At 33.7% G+C, this 21,300-nt stretch overlaps 1 protein-coding gene across 14 annotated transcripts in view; it reads left to right on the top strand.

Annotated features, from left to right (window-relative positions):
* PDE1A (phosphodiesterase 1A) overlaps positions 1-21,300 on the top strand; it is a 329,446-nt gene that overhangs the window by 269,712 nt on the left and 38,434 nt on the right. For all 14 annotated transcript variants that reach the window (XM_042949318.1, XM_042949319.1, XM_042949325.1 and 11 more), the window contains 4 exons: positions 3,539-3,639; positions 9,270-9,395; positions 13,124-13,225; positions 13,844-13,964. In XM_042949318.1, the coding sequence (XP_042805252.1) occupies positions 3,539-3,639; positions 9,270-9,395; positions 13,124-13,225; positions 13,844-13,964 (450 nt within the window). The remainder of the gene's footprint in view (positions 1-3,538; positions 3,640-9,269; positions 9,396-13,123; positions 13,226-13,843; positions 13,965-21,300) is intronic.

The raw sequence follows: 21,300 nt of genomic DNA, 5'->3' as shown, positions 1-21,300 counted from the left end.
GGGATAGAGAAAAAGTACCCAACCCAATAATTTAACTAAAAGAGTTATTAATTATCCTCTTTTAGACACACCAGGAACTAATAGGTCAATGTGATTTTCTGACCTGAAATTCTCCCAACCTTACACATATAAACACACACACTGAAAAATTGAGGTATGAAAATTTACATCATAAGTCTTAGAGCTTTATTAGCTTCTACCCATCAATATACCCAGTTAAATTATCTAGAAATTCTGCTTTTGAAACCTTAGAAGAATGTGTTCTGCATATTACCTCCCTCAAGTAACAAATGCTGTTGTCATCCATGGAAGGAATATTTTGATCTCTGGAAGGAACAGAAACTTTGAAATCAGATTTGGGAGTGAATTCCTGCTCTTCCACTTGATAGCTATGTGGCCTTTGGCAGGTTGATTCAATTCTTTAGGATTCAGCTTTGTTTGCTGCCAGATGAAGGTAAAAATACTTACCTCATAAATGGAAAATAGGATGATTATACAAATTAGAGACCATATAACTAAAATGTCCAGTTAATGTTAGTTTATTCTTTCTTTCTGTCATCATTGTGCGAACTGTTGATAGCGGTCAGTATCTCCCTATGATGTAATTTGAGGACTTCTCATTTTTAGAGTTAGTCTCCCTAAGCATTCCTCTATGCAAAGTGAAAACTGTAGTTTAGATGAAGCACAGTGTCTGCACTGCTCATGACTCATCATTTTTACCCTTTATGCCTGTCCGTGAGGAATCAGAAGAGTATAGGTTACGTATGGATCACTATGCTAGTTGGGAAGAGTGATAGGATTCAGTCTCATTTTCTCTGGCGTGTCCTCGTGCATCATTTACAAAATCTATGCATTTAAACATTCATTTTCTGAGTTAGAATTCTCATTTGGCACCAGTGTAAAATGAATTAACAACCAAGAAGCTAAAAAATCAGCCCCAAATTCTACTTTTGCTAATGCAGAATAGATGTGCTTTTAAATTGAGTGTAAGGGTTCAGCATTTCTCTCTTTCCAAACCATTTTATAATTTAAAATTATTTATTAGGGCTATAATGTGGCAATAAATAAGAGAGATTCATGGAAGAAGTACTATTTATGGGAAGCAGAGAATAATGAGACTAAAAACAGGAAATAAGTATAATCAATTTTGACAGCTAGGAAGATAATAATTTTAAATACTTATGAGATAATCTATAATTAAAATTTATCTCTGCTGCCCTAATTGTATTTTTGTATAATTGCAACTTCATATTCTATGTTATTATAGATATTGAATGTTACTTTTTTAAAATCACAGTTAAATATATAAATCTTAAATATAATCAATAGGAAATACTTAAGAAAACAGGTGACTTTTTTCTAGGAATAATTTTTTTTATAAAACAATGGGTTTCTGGGGGCTCAAGAACTGGTTTAACTTTAGTTGCTTGCTATTCATTTCATGGTGTTTAATTCCACGGTCTCGCTGGGGACATTGGAGGCCCAGTCTTACTTCAGTTTATAATACAGCCCATTCTTCCTTTTAATGACTCACAATTAAATGCACCCATAAACACAGAATAGCTAGCTATATCAACTCCCTTTGGTTCTGAAAATCATTTCTGCTTCAGTCATCCAGCTGTGAGACTATTTATTCTTGAATTGCAATCACTAAAGATATGTTAGCTCACTATTATTTCCCAGACTCAATGCCTTCTACAGTGCATTTAAGGTAATAAGTTCAGGAAAATGGCATCTGTTCTGTATTTTACTATATGACAAGATTTGTGAAAAAGTACAGCGAATACATTAACTTAATACATAAACTTCTTTTAAAATTCCACAGGGAATGATCACTAATTCTATTTTCATGAGAGCTCTGGCTGAGAGGGTAAATAACTTGTTTGCCTAATGATTGACAAAGATTTAAAACCAGAAATTGTCTGATTCCACAATCTCTTTCAACTATTCCTTACTACCTCCTCCTAATACGAAACTGGTGAAATTCAAGTCAACAGACAAATATTAAGTTCCTACTATGTGCCAATTACCATGATAGGTTATGTGAAGGGGAGCAAAGATTAATAAGATCATGCCTTTGTCAATTATGAAATTCACCAGTTGTCACCTCTCATTCCTGAGTCATGGACCTACAATGGCTCCCTCTTGCATTTTATACAAAATCCAAATTCATCAGCTCTAATCAAAGTAGTCTATCAACTCTTCCCATAAGCTGCACTCTCTTTCCATTCTCATTCCACTTGACTTTCCAACACAATTGGCAATTCGACTTTCATATCAGCCTCTACACTCTCATTCTGCATTTGCTCTATTTAGAATCTCTCTGTTCCTAACACTGCATTTAGATACTAATCTTTGTCCATCCTTCTTTCAAGATCACTGCCATCAAATAGACATTCAATCTGCTCTTTGTACTTCAAACTGTGATCTTTTATCAAGTATGCATGTAGTTTACATTATATTTTTCTGTTGCTTTGTACAATTTAATTGTTTCAAGTATATGGAATGAGACTACTAAGAGCAAGCTCCATATCATTTGGATCCTCCATTACTACCATCAAGTACCACCTACTGGTGGTTCTATCTAATAGAACTGTCTGCGATGATAGGAACACTGCACTGTTCCATCTGGTAACTACTTGCTACATGTGACTATGAAGCAGCTAAAATTTGGTTTCTGTGACTGGGAAAATGAGCTTAATTTTATTTAATTATATTTATTTTCAGTTTAAGTGGTCACATGTGGTTACCATAATAGAGGAGTAAAACTGTTACGTTAAATGTCAGCGATGAATAAACTATCAAATTACCAAAGTAGGCTTATAATAGCAGAGAAATTTGTTAAACCGTCCAATGGATAACAGAACGATCAATGTATATTGAAGCAGGTGGTCTGGATTTTATATGAAACATTTATTCTCTCTTTTATTACTAACTTATATGCACAGTCAAGAGTATGTGTGCTATGAAGAGCAAATTTAGTAAATTCTTAGAAACTCTTCCAAATTTTTAAATATAAAAACAAAGTTCAGTTTCTCTAATGAGAAAAGTGAATATTTTCAACTCTTAGGAAATTTCCTGATAGAAGAGGCTTCTACAAAAGTTGAGCTAAAAACATTTCAATGATATATGGGCTATATGTTAAAAATTACTAAACTAAAAGAAATCACTACACTATAACTGATTTCATGAGAACCCAAATTGCTAATTTTAATTAGCAACAAACCCCTTTGAATTCAAAAACCTAGTGAGGGTTCACCTTTTAAATCATAGAAAATTACTCCTTTTCTGATTAGCAAGGAACATTATAATGTCTCTTTTTGAATTTACAAGCCATGAAACAATCATTGACTTCATGAAGCATCCATTATGCAATTAATGTATGTGAAATAAGGGAAAAAAGTATTTTAAGATCAATAAAAATAATTTAATATATATATATGACTACTTATACTGGATGCACTGAAAAATCTCTTTTGTAGAAATACAAGATGGCTCTGCTTTCTAAATACCATGGTATCTTTCTTTAATTTACTAGCACTGGCTCACTGAACTGGAAATTTTAGCAATGGTCTTTGCTGCTGCCATTCATGATTATGAGCATACAGGAACCACAAACAACTTTCACATTCAGACCAGGTAAGTTATATAAAGTATTAACTTTTAATTAAAACTTGAAATTTATTTTCCACATATTACTTATTTTTAAGAAAATTTAAAAATAACAGCGAATATGTCTAATAAGAATAGTTTTAATAGATTTTAGCAAAATTTCTTAAGCTAACAAACGATTTTTATTTATCAAGAAAATTGTACAAATATTTGCTGACATATTTAGCAATTTAGAGAATGTAAAAATGTGTCATACAACTTCTTTCTGCCCAGAAATAATATTCTGAACTATCACACAAGTCAGACATCTGCTCACTGAGACAAATCTTACAACATATTGTTTAAGGCATCAGTTTAGTATCATTATGTATTTGAAAGTAATAAAATTGTACTTCTGAAAAAAAATCAAAGAAACTGTATTTCCAGGTTAGCATGAAGTTCTAAGCTTAAAATAATTAGAAAATGGTATTTTTTAGTGATGGTAATAATGGCAGTTATTAGAATCAAAATACCAGAGTGGAGATATATTTATCATCACAAAATCAAAGATTGGGTGGTTTAAATAACAAATTTTCTCACAGTTTTGGAGTCTAGAAGTCCAAGAAATGTCAGCAGGTTTGGTTTCTGCTGAAACCCCTCTCGTTGGCTTGCAGATGGCTGCTCTTTCACTGTGTTCACATGGCTTTTTTTCTGTGGGTACACATTCCTGGTATCTCTTTCTCTTCCTATAAGAAAAATACCGCCATATTGGTTAGGCCTCACCCTTATGACCTCATTTAACTTTAATTACCTCTTTAAAAGCCTATCTCCATATACAGTCCCATTCTAAGGTACAAAGGGTGAGTACATCAACATAAGGATTTGGGAGGGAAATAATTCAGTTCGTAACAGAAAGGTGCTCTCTGCTCTTTTGGTTGCACAGAGATCTCAGTGCCTGGGAGGCAGAACGTGTCTAGGACCCATCATGATCCAATTCGCTTTCTATACATTGGATCCTGAAATTTCTCTGTCTTTTACTAGTCAAATATGCTTGAGATGGAGATGTACATTGACAGACTGATGTTTCTCTGGAACTACTGTAGACCTGTCTATTCTTGTTGAGGGAAAATTAAATTTATTTTTTACTTTTTCGTTTTTTAAATTAATAGACTTTATTTCTTAGAGCAGCTTTAGATTCTCAGAAAAACTGAAAAGTACATAGTTACCATGTACTCTTTCCCCACCCTACAGCTTCCCCTATTGTTAACATCTTGCATCAGTATGGTACATTTGTTATAATTAATGAAATATTATTTGTAATTATTATTCACTAAAAGTCCATAGTACATATTCTGGCGTAGTCTTTGTGCTATATATCGCTCATTTCTTTTCACTGGTGAACAACAAACATTACATTGTATGCATGTGGCAAAGGTTCTCTCCTTATTCACCAATTGACAGATATCTTGGTTACTTCCAAATTTTTGAATAAAGGTTATAAATAAAGAGGCTATAAACATTTATGTGCAGGTTTTTGTGTGGTCTGTTCATTTGTTTTTTAATAGCAATATTGTTAACACCTGATTTTGCAGCTATAGGAAATTATTTTTCAATGTGGGGAGCATAGGAACATTTTATTGAAATATTAGACATTTTTAGTGCCTCAAGTGACTAAGTGACAGAAAGCCACATTATGGATCATCTGGTCAAAGTCTCACAACCTAAGCAGAGAAAAAAAACCTCAAGAGGTGAAATGATCTATCTATGTACACATAGTCAGCTGATGGCAGTAGCAGAATGCAGAAGCTGAGAAGAGGGATACTCTCAATCTAGCCTCTTCCTACAACTCTGATCCCATGGCCAGAGGCAGATGCATGATAGTTCCAGTCTTCTATAGCCTGAAATGGGATGGGCTTAGAAAACGTGGTCCCTTGATGGACACAGAGGGAGAGTTGAAATACAGTGAAATATTGAAGAAGGCATTCTGTGTAAACCCAGAGTCCCTAAGATTGGCAGAACAAGAAGGGAAAAAAGAGACATTGAGGTCAGGTCATGTGGAAGGGGGTGTTAATAACCTACACATTGCAGAGTGGAGAGAGTTGTTCCATTTTTGTGCTGAACATCAGAGCAAAGGTAGACTGTGCAGATCATTTTTTCTTGTCAACGACTCTTCCACGTCCCCTGAATCCATAATGAGTGAGATTTTAATTAAAGATAGCTCATTACTGAACTGAGCCCTGTATAGGGCAATAGTTTTAGGAGAAAAGGAGTGAGAGATTTGTTACCAATGAACACTTCTTGTTTCTACTTTGAAAAGTGAAGGCAATGGACTGGCCTTCTCCAGCAGCAGTGTCAGGCTGTCTCTTCTAGCTTTCTCCTTTACCATCCATTTACAACTGGAGGAAGAGTCCTAACTTACTTATACTTTGGACTGCAGAGAAGGATAAGGAAATGGAGAAAAAGAAGGAGGTGGTGGAAGAGAAGGAAGAAGGGAAGGAGGAGAAGAAAAAGAGTAAAGGAAGAGGAGAGGGAGGAGGAAGAAGAGTTCTTTTTTTCCCCCCAATTTTACATTAAGAAATTGTATATAAAGGAGAGAAAAGGTCTAGTATTTTGTTTATTTTGTTATAAATTGCTTATCAGGATCAATTTAAAGGATTAATTATACAAGAACTTGAAAATTCTATGAATAAAAAGTTGTAATGACCACAAATCTAACAATATAGTGTGCTTTTAAAACTCTGTTGCCTTTATATTTTGTCCAAGAAAAAATAAGGTCTTATGTTACTAATATCAATAATTCTATTGTATTTTATATTATTCATTTTTACTTGAATTTAAAATGCTTTTCTAATTTGGAAAACTCTATACTGGGTAATGAAAAGTGAAAAATAATTTAGAACATAGTGCAGTGCTAAATTTGAGTTCAATACACACATTAAAATACATGAAATCCTTGAAAGTGTAAATAAATAAAAATAATTTTTTTGTGAAAATACTGAGCTACATGTTACTATGGATACTGAATGTTGCTTAGAGTTGTTCTTTTCTTAGCAGTCAAAGACCATCTCAAACATTAAGACAGTGCGGTATTCTCAGAATCCTGTTGATTTATGAGACAAAATCATAATAGTTTCTTACAATTAAATCTGGTTCAAAAATACATTTTTGCTTGATGCTGAAAGTAGAAGACAGTATTACTTGGAGCTATATCATGTAATAACACTGTCATGGCTAGATTTGAGGCCATATGACACAAATGATATGTGATTTACAAGTCAGTTTTTCCCATAATCTGAGTGAAATTCTAGAGATTGGAAACATATATTTAATTATCTTTTAAATAAGGATTGCAGGTGTACTTTTCTGTATATTGAGTTATGATTATCAGTTAAGGAATTTTTAGGCCATGGTTGAAATTAAAACTATTTTGAAGTTATGTACTATTAGCTAATTACATATGTTTTTCTACTTCTATGATAGTCTAGAAACAGAAGATACGTAATTGTTCTTCTTAATAGGTCATTTTCCCTATGCTGGATTAATAATTAAGCTTGGTTTATCTGGTAGATTATTAGATACAAATCTCGAATAGGTAACTTACAACAAAAACCAGGTTTCTTTAGTTCTTTCTTTTATTTATCCTCACCTATTTTTTTTTGGTAAACATTCAGTGGTGAGTGCTATAATCAGTACTACTGACTGAAAAGCCTGAAACAAACAGTAAGTCTTAGGCTTAGTAAGACAAAAGTATATCCCTACCAGAAGGAATGAAAAATGAAGACTCTGGGCATTGGGGAAAGTGGAGGCAAAGTTGTACAGGTTTTAGATTGACTTTCCTTTTGCTATTTTTGCTGCCTACTTCCAACTTGCCAACTTATATACATGGATTTACCATTTTAATTCATTGAACATAGTGGTTCTGCTTCCATTCCACACTTGCAAAATGATCTGGCAACCTAAGAAGATAGAAGAATAAGCAACCAGAGCTCCATTATACAGATGTGAGAATGCTTGGAATATTTCAAACTTTATGCTAGAATACTAACTTCAACAATGCAACTTGAAATAGTTTATTTGATCAAGTGATATGATAAAATGATGTGAAAATATGGACAGGTGAAAAACAAAAGAAAACTTCCCTTGATGAATTCATTATTTTAAAATGTTCATTATAAATTGGTGGTGAAACATACATTTTGTTTAAAAAATGATTTTCTCAGTTAATTTAATGCTATGGGATCAAAATATTCAAATTGAATTGCAACATTATATGGGAGAAAAAAAACCTAGAATCATAAATAGACCAAATGATTTATATTATCCCCTCCATCCTCCATCCCCCACCCAAAGTAATTTTAGTCCAAGCTAATAGGAAATAGTGGGTAATCAACTATCTGGAATGGGTTGATTCATCAACAGAGGGTTGATTCATTCAGATTGAATGAAAATGTCAAGTAATTTTTTTCCCTTTGTTTGGCATATCTAAATTAAATCACAGGTATCTGGATTACAAATTTAAAGGAAAAGGCATAATATTTTCAAACTATGATAATTAAAAGGAAATGAAACACTATAACCAAGTGGGATTTAGTCCCAAGCTGAACATTCAAAAATCAGTTAAGGTAATCATCATATCAACATGCTAAAGAACAAAAACACATGATGATATCAAGATGCAGAAAAGGCATTTGACAAAATCCAACTCCATTCATGATAAAAATGCTCAGTAAACTAGGAATATAGGAGACTTTCCTCAACTTGATGAAGAATGTCTACAAAAACTTGACAACTAATAGCACACTTCACAGTGAGAAACGAAGTTTTTCCACTAAGATCAGGAACAAGGCAAGGATGTTCCTTCTCACTATTTTTTTTTTTTTAATATCACAGTGGAAGTCCTACTTAATGCAATAAGATAAGAAAAGGAAACAAAAGGTATAGAGATTGGGAAAGATGGCATAAAACTGTCTTTGTTCACAAGTGACATGATAGTTTATATAGAAAATCCAAAAGAATTGATGAAAAAACTGATAGAACTAACAAGCAATTATAGAAACTTTGCAGGATATAGGGTTAACACACAAAATTCAGCTATTTTCCTGTATACCAGCAATGAACAAGTGGAATTTGAAATTAAAATCACAATATCATTTATATTAACATCAAAAAATTGAAATTCCAAACAAATGAAATACTTAGGTGTAAATCTAACAAAATATGGATAAGATATATACCAGGAAAACTATAAAACCTGATGACAGAATTCAAAGAAGAACTAAATCAATGGAGAGATATTCCATGTTCATGGTAGGAAAATTCAGTATTGTCAAGATGTCAGTTCTTCTCAATTTGATTTACAGATTCAATGCAATACCAAACTCCCAGAAAGTTATTTTGTGAATATTGACAAACAGAGTTAAAGTTTATATGGAAAGGCAAAAGAACCAGAATAGCCAATACGTTACTGAGGGAGAAGAACAACGTTGGAGAATTGACACTATCTAACTTCAAGACTCACTACAAAGCTACAGTAGTCAAGATAGTGTGGTAATGGTAAAAGAATAGACAAATAGATCAACTTTACTGATGAGATAGATATCTTGTGACTTGAGTATTCTTATTCAACACTCATGAAATTTAAAGAATCCTGTACTTTACATTTTGTTTTTAATTATCAGGTCAGATGTTGCCCTTTTATATAATGATCGCTCAGTCCTTGAGAATCACCATGTGAGTGCAGCTTATCGGCTTATGCAAGAAGAAGAAATGAATGTTTTGATAAATTTATCCAAAGATGACTGGAGGTGAGTTTCAGAGGAAGCCTAGAGAAAATTTAATTTCAGGAAACAGTTAAGTGATGTGATTTAAAGTGAAGAAAATGGATGAAAATCAATCTTTTATTCATGTTATAAAAATTCCCTTTGACTAGATGACTCTAAGAAGGATTAGTACCTAGAAGACTTCCAGGAGCCAGTCTCTGCTGGTGGGACTTAAACTATTTTCCAGGCTAATTCAGCATCTGTTTCCATCATAGCCAACCCATAAGACCACACACCACACAACAAATACTTCCAGAGAGTAATTATGTACTCTCTTGAATGGAGCTCTGCTTAATTATACCAATATGTGGTCCTAAATAAATTCAAAATTGTAGTGTAATATGGATTCCTTCCTATATTATTTTTCTATATGTGGAGTTTAGCTTTTTTTAAAAAAAATTCATTGTTTGAAGGAAAAAATTACAAACATAATATGGTAAAATCACCCAGATGCAGAGGGAAATCTTACCTTTTCTTCAGGGCATCCATCTGCTTAAGATAAACAAACAACAACAACAAAAAACATTCATGGATTGGTGATACTTGTTGCCATGTAGGGGGAGATAACAAGATGTACCCCTACTGCTCAGAGTAACTTTTCCTCCTCCTTCTACCTTTGGTCATCATCAACACCTTCATTTGACTATAAGGCTGCTGGATTTAGCAAATAAAGATAAAGGGTGTCCGGTTAAGTATGAATTTCTTAAAATTTTTTTTTTTCCAACATTTTTTATTTATTTTTGGGACAGAGAGAGACAGAGCATGAACGGGGGAGGGGCAGAGAGAGAGGGAGACACAGAATCGGAAACAGGCTCCAGGCTCGGAGCCATCAGCCCAGAGCCTGACGCGGGGCTCGAACTCACGGACCGCGAGATCGTGACCTGGCTGAAGTCGGACGCTTAACCGACTGCGCCACCCAGGCGCCCCTTAAGTATGAATTTCTGATAAACATCGAGATATTTAGTGCAAATATGTATGTCCCTACTATTCAGTGAGACCTACTTATTTTTTTAAAAGCCTTATCTTTAACAAAGATTTTGTTAAAAGTTAGTGAGCTGAAAAGGTTCCCATTTAAATATCACAGGTTTTTAATTTTTTTCTTTAAATCAAGGTAAAAAGAAATGTTCAAAGAAATGCTTTGGGATGAAGAGCTGCCTCAAAATGAATGAATGAATGAATGAATGAATGAATTAAAGAATGAATGGTTTTTAAAACAAGCCCTAATTTCTGATGGTTACTTTTCCAAATACTCAAGCCACTGGTTTTTCAAGGCCACTTTTGAAGCTGTATAAAACATGGGCTCGCTTTTGCAACCTTGGAAGCAGATCTGATGTGGGGGGGGGGAGAAATTTGGGAACCCAGTTTGGGCCTTCCATTTTATTCTGCAGGAAACAATAGCTCAGTTGTGTTTCCAGCTAAGAAGGCCACCATCTAATCGTGAAGGGATTTTAAAGCTACCACTGGTGGGCTATGTGGAGAATAGAAGGGTATACGTAGGAGTAGGGAGATAAGTTTGGAGGTATTTGCTAAGGTCCAAGAAATGTACTCTCTTTTGCAGAGTACTCATTTAGAGTATTAATTTAATTTTTATCAGTGATTATTACTCCCAGAAGTAACATTTATATTATTAATTTTTACTGTTATTCCTTTAAATTAATCTTTTTCCTTCCCAAAGTTGATTCTGTTGCAATTTCAATGTAATTTTTTTCCTATTACATTTTTGTTCTTCAGCATCTTTAGTATTCTAATAATTTATTCCTATAATATTTTATAAATTTCTATACAGTAACTTCTCAGAATCATCCTAATTGAATGGTTTTACAGAATTGTTTTAATACTATAATATCATACAGATTGTAGAATTTAATAGATACAACACTGTTTCTAAAAGCTACAAAAGATATATTTGCTAGTATAAAATTGATAATATTTTACCACAAATTAAAATATAGATAGCTTTTAAAAACTGTGTAGGTTTTTGGTTTGCATACCTATTTATTTCTTAATTTAACTTTAGTAACCATAAATGAAATAATTTAAAAATTTGGTAAGGAAGATTCATAAAGTAACATTACCTTGTGCACTATTTTGCCTAGTTTACTGATACATTATTAGCTGATTACTGATAATATCTAGCACTTACTAATCACTTACAAAGTAAAATGTACTAAATTTTAAGATTTCATAAAACATTCATCTCATTTTTTCTTAGTTAAAATGAATATTTTGGTTCAGCTGCTATTGTAATATGGGTCTCTTCATAATTCCAGAGAAAAAAAAATGTATTAAAAATAATTTCATTATCTTTAGTTTCTTTTACTATTTAGGAGCAAGTATGCTAAGCAGGCTATTCAATATCATTAACAGTAATCAGCGTAGTGATTTCTCACAGTGCCCATCTGAAAAATGCAATTTAATTAAGGACCCATAATTTTCAGCAAGTACCTCTAATATGCTTTTGTTAAAAAAAAAAAAAAAAAAAAAAAGCATCCAGTCATACCACCTTTAAGTAAAATATCTTCGACACAAGATTATAATGCAAGTTTACCACACACCTTTTATTTAGCTTACTCCAGTAGCCATGCCACAGAATGAAAATAAAATATGATTTCCAGTATAAGTGACTTTTCTACCTATCTATACTGAGCAATGAAGCCTTTCCTGTGGTAACTTATTTCCAACTTACTGTGAGAATGAGTTATTCATGCATAGGTTTTGTGATATGGTCACTGTATTTATAGCTCAGATTTAAATTTGATCAAACTTTCAATAGCTCTGTCTGCAATATGTTGTAGTGTCAGGGTCCCAAAAGCTTAAACAGAGAGTTGCACTCACGTTAGCATCTTGACTTCTCTGGGGTTCTTATGATGATAGGTTGGCACAGTGAAGTGGTCTAAGTGTAAGCTTTAGGAGTGGGAACTCTTGGTGTTGAATCTCATCTCTGCCCTGTACCAGCTACCTGTGTGACTGGGAAAACCCCAATCTCCTCTGGTGTGAAATAATAATACCCCCTATATAAAAGCACCTAGGACACTAATTGGGACACTACTTAGGACACTACTAGGACACTAGGACACTACTTAGGACACTACTTAGGACACTACTTATTCAGGACTTACCTGAATAAATAGTGGTTGTTTTAATAATAGCAAATACTGCATTTAAAATTAATTTTGGGAAACACGGGGGTGGCTCCATCAGTTAAGTGGCCAACTCTTGATTTTGGCTCAGGTCACAATCTCAGTTAGTTGTAATCTGGCCCTGCATTGGGCTCTGCACTGGGCTGGGCCTGGAGCCTGCTTGGGATTCTCTTCCCTTTCTCTGCCCCACCCCCTCCTCAAAATAAATAAATAAACTTTAAAAAATAAGTAAAATAAAAGTATTTTTTTTTAGATTTGTCAGGATACTTTCAGAAATAAAAACAATATTTAGTAATTATGAGTAGGGGAGGGTTGTACGTGTGGGTGGGGAAAGCAGGAGAGTTGTTAAACAGCATCATTCACAGATCGCTCTCCTGGGAACTTCCTAAAGCCATTAGAGTTAAAGGATGAAATAAAGTCAAAGTTTGCGAGCTCTTTTATATTTAAAAAGTAGCATATTTTTGCTCATATACATTAAGAAAAATAAAACTTAAGTAGTAATATTTGAAGAAATGTTTTACTTGAGAATCATCAAGGGCCAAATAAACCTTTCTTCTTTTGATGACTCCACAGGGATCTTCGGAACCTAGTGATTGAAATGGTTTTGTCTACAGACATGTCAGGTCACTTCCAGCAAATTAAAAATATAAGAAACAGTTTGCAGCAGCCTGAAGGGTAGGTTATTTTCTTTCATAATGTTAAAGTTTGGTGGGCTTAGATTCAGAAAAGACTGTAATTGATATTGGGGCACCTGGGTGGCTCAATCTGTTAAGTGTCTGACTCTTGGTTTCGGCTCAGGTCATGATCTCAGGGTGGTGGAATTTAGCCCTGCATCAGGCTACACGTTGAGTGTGGAGCCTGCTTAAGATTCTCTCTCTCTCTCTCTCTCTCTCTCTCTCTCTCTCTCTCTGTCCTGCTGCCCTACCCCCCCCCCCCCCCCGCTTATGCTCTCTCTGTAAAATAAAAATAAAAATTAGGGGCGCCTGGGTGGCTCAGCTTGTTATGTGTCCAGCTTCAGCTCACATAATGATCTCGCCGTTCCCAAGTTCGAGCCTTGCGTTGGGGTCTGTTCTGACAGCTCAGAGCCTGGAGCCTGTTTCAGATTATGTGTTTCCCTCTCTCTCTGCCCCTCCCTTGCGTGTATACTCTCTCTCTCTCTCCCTCTCTCTCTCTCTTTCAAATAAATAAACATTGAAATTTTTTTCAAAAAATAAAAAGTAAATAATTTTTTTTTAAAAAGACTATAACTGGTTACTTTGCCCTAATAATTTGAACATGTCCTTGATATGACAGGATTGACAAAGCCAAAACGATGTCCCTGATTCTCCATGCAGCAGACATCAGCCACCCAGCCAAATCCTGGCAGCTGCACCACCGGTGGACCATGGCCCTGATGGAGGAGTTTTTCCTACAGGTGCCTCTTTCACACTATGTGCACATGTTTTTGGAAATAGTAACTATGCATATTGACATGCACCTTTTTTTGTTCCGAATTCAGGGCTTGTGACTTACTATTTATCTTTCAGATAAAAGTATTTCCTAATCCTACGTAGTATACTATATATTTTAAAGAGAGTCAAGTCTTGGATCTCAGATGCCACTCTTAGGAAAGAAAGAAAGAAACAAATTAGTATTGTTGTCTGCTGTTAAGAGGTAAAATGTTAGAGTAGAAACATCAAATATCTTTCATCATAAAATGGGAAAGGGGAGAAAATACAGCACTGCTGCGTCCATCTTGTTGGTTATAACTTAGTCATATATGCATAGTTGCAAGGAAGACTGAGAAATACAGTTTTGCGTTAGATGGATGTGTGCTTTGTAAAAAGTGGATTATTATATGAAAAAACAAGCCTAGCCATGGGGAATGGCCAGTGGTCTCTACCACAAGTATACTTTTTTTAAAATAGTCCACTCCGACCTGAGGTACCACAATACAATCGTGATGCTAACCACCCAGAGTTAGCATCAGACCCCACAAGGTGAAGGCTCAGTCTTCCATAAGAGTGGCTCTAGTTCAGATGCCAACATCAAGTGGGGCCCCAGGACACCAGCCCTTCTGACCACTGGTTATAAATTCAGGATTCCCATGACCCTCCTCAGGTCTGACAATTTGTTACAATGATTCAAATAACTCAAGAAAGTTACAGTTTTAATTATAAAGAATACAGTAAGAAAGGGCCAATTGACATTATACCTATTCTGAAGACATAAAGACCAAATACATTACTATATTTGGATGACTCTGTTTTCTGTTTCCCATTGTCAATGAATATGCTATATGGTTTCACGTTGAAATAGCATAGCATGGTCCTAGAGAAAGTTACTCAGTAGCATCTTCCAAATTTAAGTATTTTCATACTAAAAATAGTCTTAAAAATATTTTTAATACATTTTGTGATAAACACACACACACACACACACACACACAAATGTTAAAACTTATCCAGTTCTAGAACTGTGTGTTATGGCCAATTAAAAATTACAATTTCATGTATTCAACCAAACACTAGTCAGAAAATGGTAAATCTAAAGAGAACTTAGAGATCTTTAAGAACAATTTTCTCATATTATAAATAAAGGAACAGAAACATGAAGAGATAAAATGACTTTGCTCAAGTTAAGACAAAATTTTTAAGTATTTTAAATGATCATTAAACCACAATATGTGAAGTTCTGTGGAATGCAGCTAAAGCAATGCTTAGAGGAAATTGTATAGCTCTAAATGCTCATATTAGAAAAGAATAACAGTACTTGTAGCAATGATTTGAAGAAGTTAGGGAAATAAAACCAAAATAAGTTGATGGAAGGAAGTAAAAATATAAAAGCAGAAATTAATGAAACAGAAGAAAAACAACAGCAAAAATTAACAAGGAAAGCAGTTTGTTCTCAGAAAAAATAATAAGATTGTTAGCAAGTTTAAAAAGAGAAAAAAACATGGGTGCCTGGTAGCTCAGTTGGTTAAGCGTCTGACTCTTGGTTTCAGCTCAAGTCATGATCTCGTGGTTTGTGAGTTCAAGCCCTGCATCGGGATCTGAGCTGACAGCGGGAGTCTGCTTGGGATTCTTTCTGTCTGCCCCCCTCACTTGCTTTCTCTCTGAAAATAAATAAACTTAAAAAGTGTTTTTAAAAAAGAAAAAGAGAAAAAAACACAAATCATAAGTAAAAGAGGAGTTTTCATTATGGACTCTACATATAACAAAAGGGTAAGGAATTTTAGGCATAATTTATGTTTTAACACATTTGACAACTTAGGAGAAATTGTCAAATTCTTGAAAGATATAAAATACCAAAACAAACATAAGAAAAATTGTAATTTGTATATCCATATACCTATTTTTAAACACTGAATTTGTATTTTAAACTCTTCCCATGAAGAAAAATTCAGGCTTAGGTGGTTTCAATTCTTAATTCTTATTTCAGTTCTCAATTCAAGTGAGAGATGGTGAGTTCTCTCAAACTTTTCAAAAAGAAATAATGCCAGTCTCACACAGATTATTTCATAATACAGAGCGAGAGGGAAAATTGTCATTATAACCCTGACAAAAGCTGGCAAAGATTTTGCAAGTAAAGGATATTATACACCCATATCTATCATGGACCTAGGTGGAAAATTTCTTTAAATATTAGCAAATCCAATCTAGCAATATAGTAAAAGAGTGCATATTATGACTTGGGTTGATTTAAGTAAAAAATCATTTAAAATAATTTACTATACTAAAAGAAAAAAATCCTACTATTATCTCAATAGACGCAGAAAAAGTATTTGACAAAATTCAAAAGACACTAATTACAAAACTTTCTGCAAACTAGGAGTAGGGGACCTCTCCCATTGTGGTAAAAGGTGTCTATAGCTTACATAATATTTCCTGGGGAAATAACACTTTCATGCTAAGTTCCAGGTATCTGCTCTTACCACTTCCTTTCAACATTGCATTTGAAGCTCTAGCCATTACGATATATAAAAGAAAATAAAGAATAGATTGGATAAAAATAAAAAGAACTGTCTTTATTTGCACAAATATGAGCTTCTACATAGAAATTTAAGGAATCTATAAAAAGCTACTGGAACTGATAAATGAGTTTAACAGGGCTATAGGATCAATTGTAGTTCTGTATACTATCAACAAACAACTTGAAAATAAAAATTTAGATACAATATGACTTATAAAAGCATAAAAACAAAAAAAATATTTGGGAATACATTTAATTAAATGCATATAATGCCTGAACACTGAAAACCACAGAATATTGAGAGATTTTTAAAGATCTGTCTATGTAGATTGAGAGATATACCATGTTATGGATTAAAAGATTTAATATTGTTAAGATGTCAATTCTATGAGGGGCACCTGGGTGCCTCAGTTGGTTAAGCATCTGACTTCAGCTCAGGTCATGATCTCATGGTTTGTGAGTTTGAGCCCCATATTGGTCTGTCTGCTGTCAGCATAGAACCTGCTTCAGATCTTCTGTCCCCCTCTCTCTGCCTCTCTGTCCCCTCTCTCTCTCAAAATAAATAAACATTAAAAATTTTTTTAAAAGATGTCAATTCAAAAAATTGATTAATATACCTAGCATAATCCTTATCAAAAACTGTTAACAGACTTCTTTGTAGTAGTTGAAAGAAAAGCTGATCCTAAAATTGACATGGAAATGTAAGAATCTAAATATAATCAAAACAATTTTGAAAAAGATTAAGAAAGTTGGAAAATTTACACCTTCTTATCACATGACTTAGTAGAAAGTTAAAGTCATCAAGGCAGTGTGTTATTGACATGGAGTCAGGCAAATAGATCAATAAAATAGAATAGTGATTCCAGAAACAGTCCCATACTTATACGATCATTTGATTTTCTACAAAAGCAATAAGATAGTTAAACAGTGAAAAGAAAGTTTATAAATGGCAATAGACTGATACTATTAAATATATGGGAGAAAAGGAATTTTATCCCTTACGTATACCATATATAAATATTAATTCAAGATTGACTCCAGCCTTAACACAAAACCTAAACCTATGAAGTTTCTAGAGGAAAGCTCAGGAGAATATCTCTCTAATCTTAGGGGTAGCCAAATATTTCTTAGAAAAGACACGTAAAGCACTGCCTAAAAACGAAAAAAAAAAGTAGTAAAGTGGACAAGAATGAATTTTAACACTTCTCTTCCAAAAATACCATTAAGGCAAGCCATAGAGTGAGAGAAAATATTTGTACTACAAATATCTGTCCAAGCGCTTGTTCACAAATTGCATAAACTCCTACAAATCAGTAATAAAAAAAATCAGCCTAATTTGATCAGCCACCTCGTTAAAAAGTACACAAATTGGTAATAAATACATACAAGTATACTCAATATCATTGCTTATCAAAGGATTGCACATTAAAAGCACAGTAAGATACATCTACATCCTCACCATAATAACCAAAGTTAAAAGGATTGAAAATATTAAGTGTTTTTTATTATGTGGAGCAACGGGAAGTATCAGACATTGCTGGTAGGAATATAAATAATTACAACTCCTCTGAAAACTACTGGCTAGCATCCATGAAACTTAATGAAACTAACATAAGACTTAATATCCCTATGACCCAGCATGCCAACCCACAGGTGTATAACTTGGATAAATTAGTGCTTATGCCCACCAAATGTGGAATAGTCATAACAGTATTACTTATTATAGCCCTATACTAGAAACAGTCCAAATTTGCATCCAAAATAGAAATGAATAAATAAATAATGGCATAGTCATACAGTGGAATATTATACAACAATAAAAAATGGACTAATACAAACAACAATAAATCTCAAAAAAAAACCATACTATATGATTCCATTTATATGAAGTTCAAAATTGGCAAAATTAACCTATGATGATTAAAATCTGAACAATGGGTGCCTGTAGGAAGTGAGATTCACTGGAAAAAGTTAAGGGAATTTCTGGAAGTGATGGAAATGTTTTACATCTTGCGTGTTAATTACATAAATATGTTCCTAATTTATGCACTTAAATTTTGTACATAAATTTTTCCTTGATTTAAAGAAGAATATAGCAGAATGACTTAAAGAACTCTAAAAGAGGCTCCTGGATGGTTCAGTCCAACTTCGGCTCAGGTCATGATCTCGTGGTTTGTGACTTTGAGCTCCTCATCGGCTCTGTGCTGACAGTTCAGAGCCTGGAGCCTGCTTTGGATTCTGTGTCTCCCTCTCTCTGTGTCCCTCTCCCACTAGCACTCTGTCTCTGTTTCTCTCTCAAAAACAGATAAACATTAAAAAAAATTTTTTAAAGAATTCTAAAAAAAAACCCTGTTAATATAAGTCTGCAATAAATTCCAGCAACTCTTGAAAATTACTCTTAGATATCCAAATAGTATCTTGACTTATATTCTCCCTATTTTTTATTAATTTCAAACCAGACAAAGATTACCTGACAGAATCATGAGAGTAATGAATTTAATGAAATTGAGTCAAGATGTTTTCAAGATTCACTACCTTATTCTTGAATTTTCTAGAAAGGTGACTGCTATTAATAATGAAGCTTCTAACACGCAGTGATTTTTCACATCTGAAATTCAGTGTAGAATTAAACTGTTCCATAAGGCTACTTAGTTCCTCTGTCATTCTCAGCGCCTGATAAGCAGTGACTCAGATATCTAAATAGAGATAAAAATGCATGCAACACAAAAGGTCAAGTCTTGGAATAGGTATAACATCATGATATTTGCAATGTTTTTGTGATCTGAATTTTTCAGACTGTGTTACTTAGAGTATGAAAATGTCAGCTTTTTCATTTGTTTTTTTGACGGGATTCTTGATGGCAACAATAGGCATTTGTGTCATCCCAAAATGTTCACAAATGACTGTCTTTTCTTGAATGACCTTAATATATAAGGCAAGAAACTTACAGCTCTGAGACAAGTAAGCATACAGGTTAAGGTGGACCATTATAAAAACAAATTATCCCTGTTGGCATTCCCTCTTCAACTATGAAATCCCTTTCAGACTGTAATAAGTTGATTTAGGATTTGAGCTTTTAATAATGGAATCTTCTATTTCGCAGTCTCTGGACTTTTAAAAGTAAGTGACTTTCAAATCCCCTGCAGGAATATATAAAGCAAAACAGGAGAATGTGATGTGAAAGGTCAGAACAAGTGAGTCTGTACTACCAACAGACATGGTTACAAGCAAAACAAGTTTATCTTTATGAGACTTATGCTAATGTATGACATTGATGCCAACAGCTAAAATGTTTCTGTGCATTCAGTTAACTAAATGAATCTCCCAGTACTCTTACTCTGCCATATCCCATATATTAGCCTTTTGGAGGTGTGCCTGTATGTGTGCATGTACACACATATAAATTTACACACACAGGAACGTATATGTGTATATGTATGTGTGTACATACATATATTTACATACATATCACTTAATGTTTCAGAAAAATCCAGAGGAATTTTGAGATGTGTTGACTTTAAGTCAATTTCTTATTAATTTTTCTACTAAGTTCATTTTCTCCAACAAAAGGGATTAAATAGGCATTAAGAATTTTTAAAACACACCGTATTTCTGAAGGAGAAATCAATGCAAACCAAGTTATTTGCATTATTCTTTAAAATTCCATCAGTGTTACCCCAACTCTTGGTGTTGGCAAGATAACAAGAAGTTAATACAAATAAAGTTAAAAGAAATACTTCCTGCTACTAAAATTTGTTTCTGCTTCATATTATACAAACCTAATAACTAAGTGAATTTTTCCTTTTTCAGCTGGTTGTTTTGTGTTACATGAAAAAAAATTGTCAGTTATGTAAAATCTATATTTACCAATAGGTACTACCTTTTCAAAAAAGGAGAAACAAATAATTGGAATTACAAGTTTTGGGGAGCAGGACAAAACGATTATTTTATCCTAAATTGTATACTGTCAGGCCCCTTTATGTTCTTCAAAATTACAAGAAGTAGTGTGAAGTGTGTTATTTCAAAATAGATTGTATTCCCCATAGTAATATGGGGAATGTATTATTTAGTAATGTATTTAGTTAGGGCAACCTCAGCCAAGGATCTGGCATCAAAAATTCAGACACGACCACCACCAAAAATTGATAAATATAAAGAACCATAGCTATGAGCCCGTATAATTTAAAATTTAAAAATCAAAGCTCATAGTTTTAAGAGGCATGCAAGGATACTAATGTCCTATACAATATTTATAACTCACAAAATACAATCATACAATATAAATCTTGCTGCAAGTGAATATGTTAGCTATAGTAATCATTAAACATTTAAACAGTTTTGATGGCTTCCTAGAATTTAGAAGGACAATTTTTAGCAAGAATGAAAGAAGGTAATTAGATGGCCTAAATCCCTTAAATAAGTTGTCCAAAGAATGTGAACTATCACTTCTTCCCCTTCTCCCTCAGTTAAATGTCCCTGTAGAACTTGTGACCCCTCAAATTCACCCTTGGCCTTGTAGTGGCCCTCAAGTCTGTGGTCAGGAGCTTCCTGTATGTTTGTTGTTGGTGTTGCTTCTGTGATTAAAACTTGTTTTCAATGCAAGAAGGTTCTCAAGATTTCTATACTTCACCATTTTGTCTTCAGTTTTTGAAAGCTATAGAAATTCTTTGGCTTCAGATAAAATGCAAAAAAAAAAAAAAAGTGCCATTAAGTCACTGGATTTGAAAACTTGTTGACCACTACCAGAGCATTTCATACTGTTAGGAAAGCATAAAAATATTACTGGTCTTTGTCATGGC

This window comes from Panthera leo, chromosome C1, assembly GCF_018350215.1.
Source record: "Panthera leo isolate Ple1 chromosome C1, P.leo_Ple1_pat1.1, whole genome shotgun sequence".
Classification (NCBI taxonomy): domain Eukaryota; kingdom Metazoa; phylum Chordata; class Mammalia; order Carnivora; family Felidae; genus Panthera; species Panthera leo.
The sequence above is the reverse complement of the archived record's forward strand: the minus strand, read 5'-3'. Positions and strand labels throughout refer to the sequence as shown.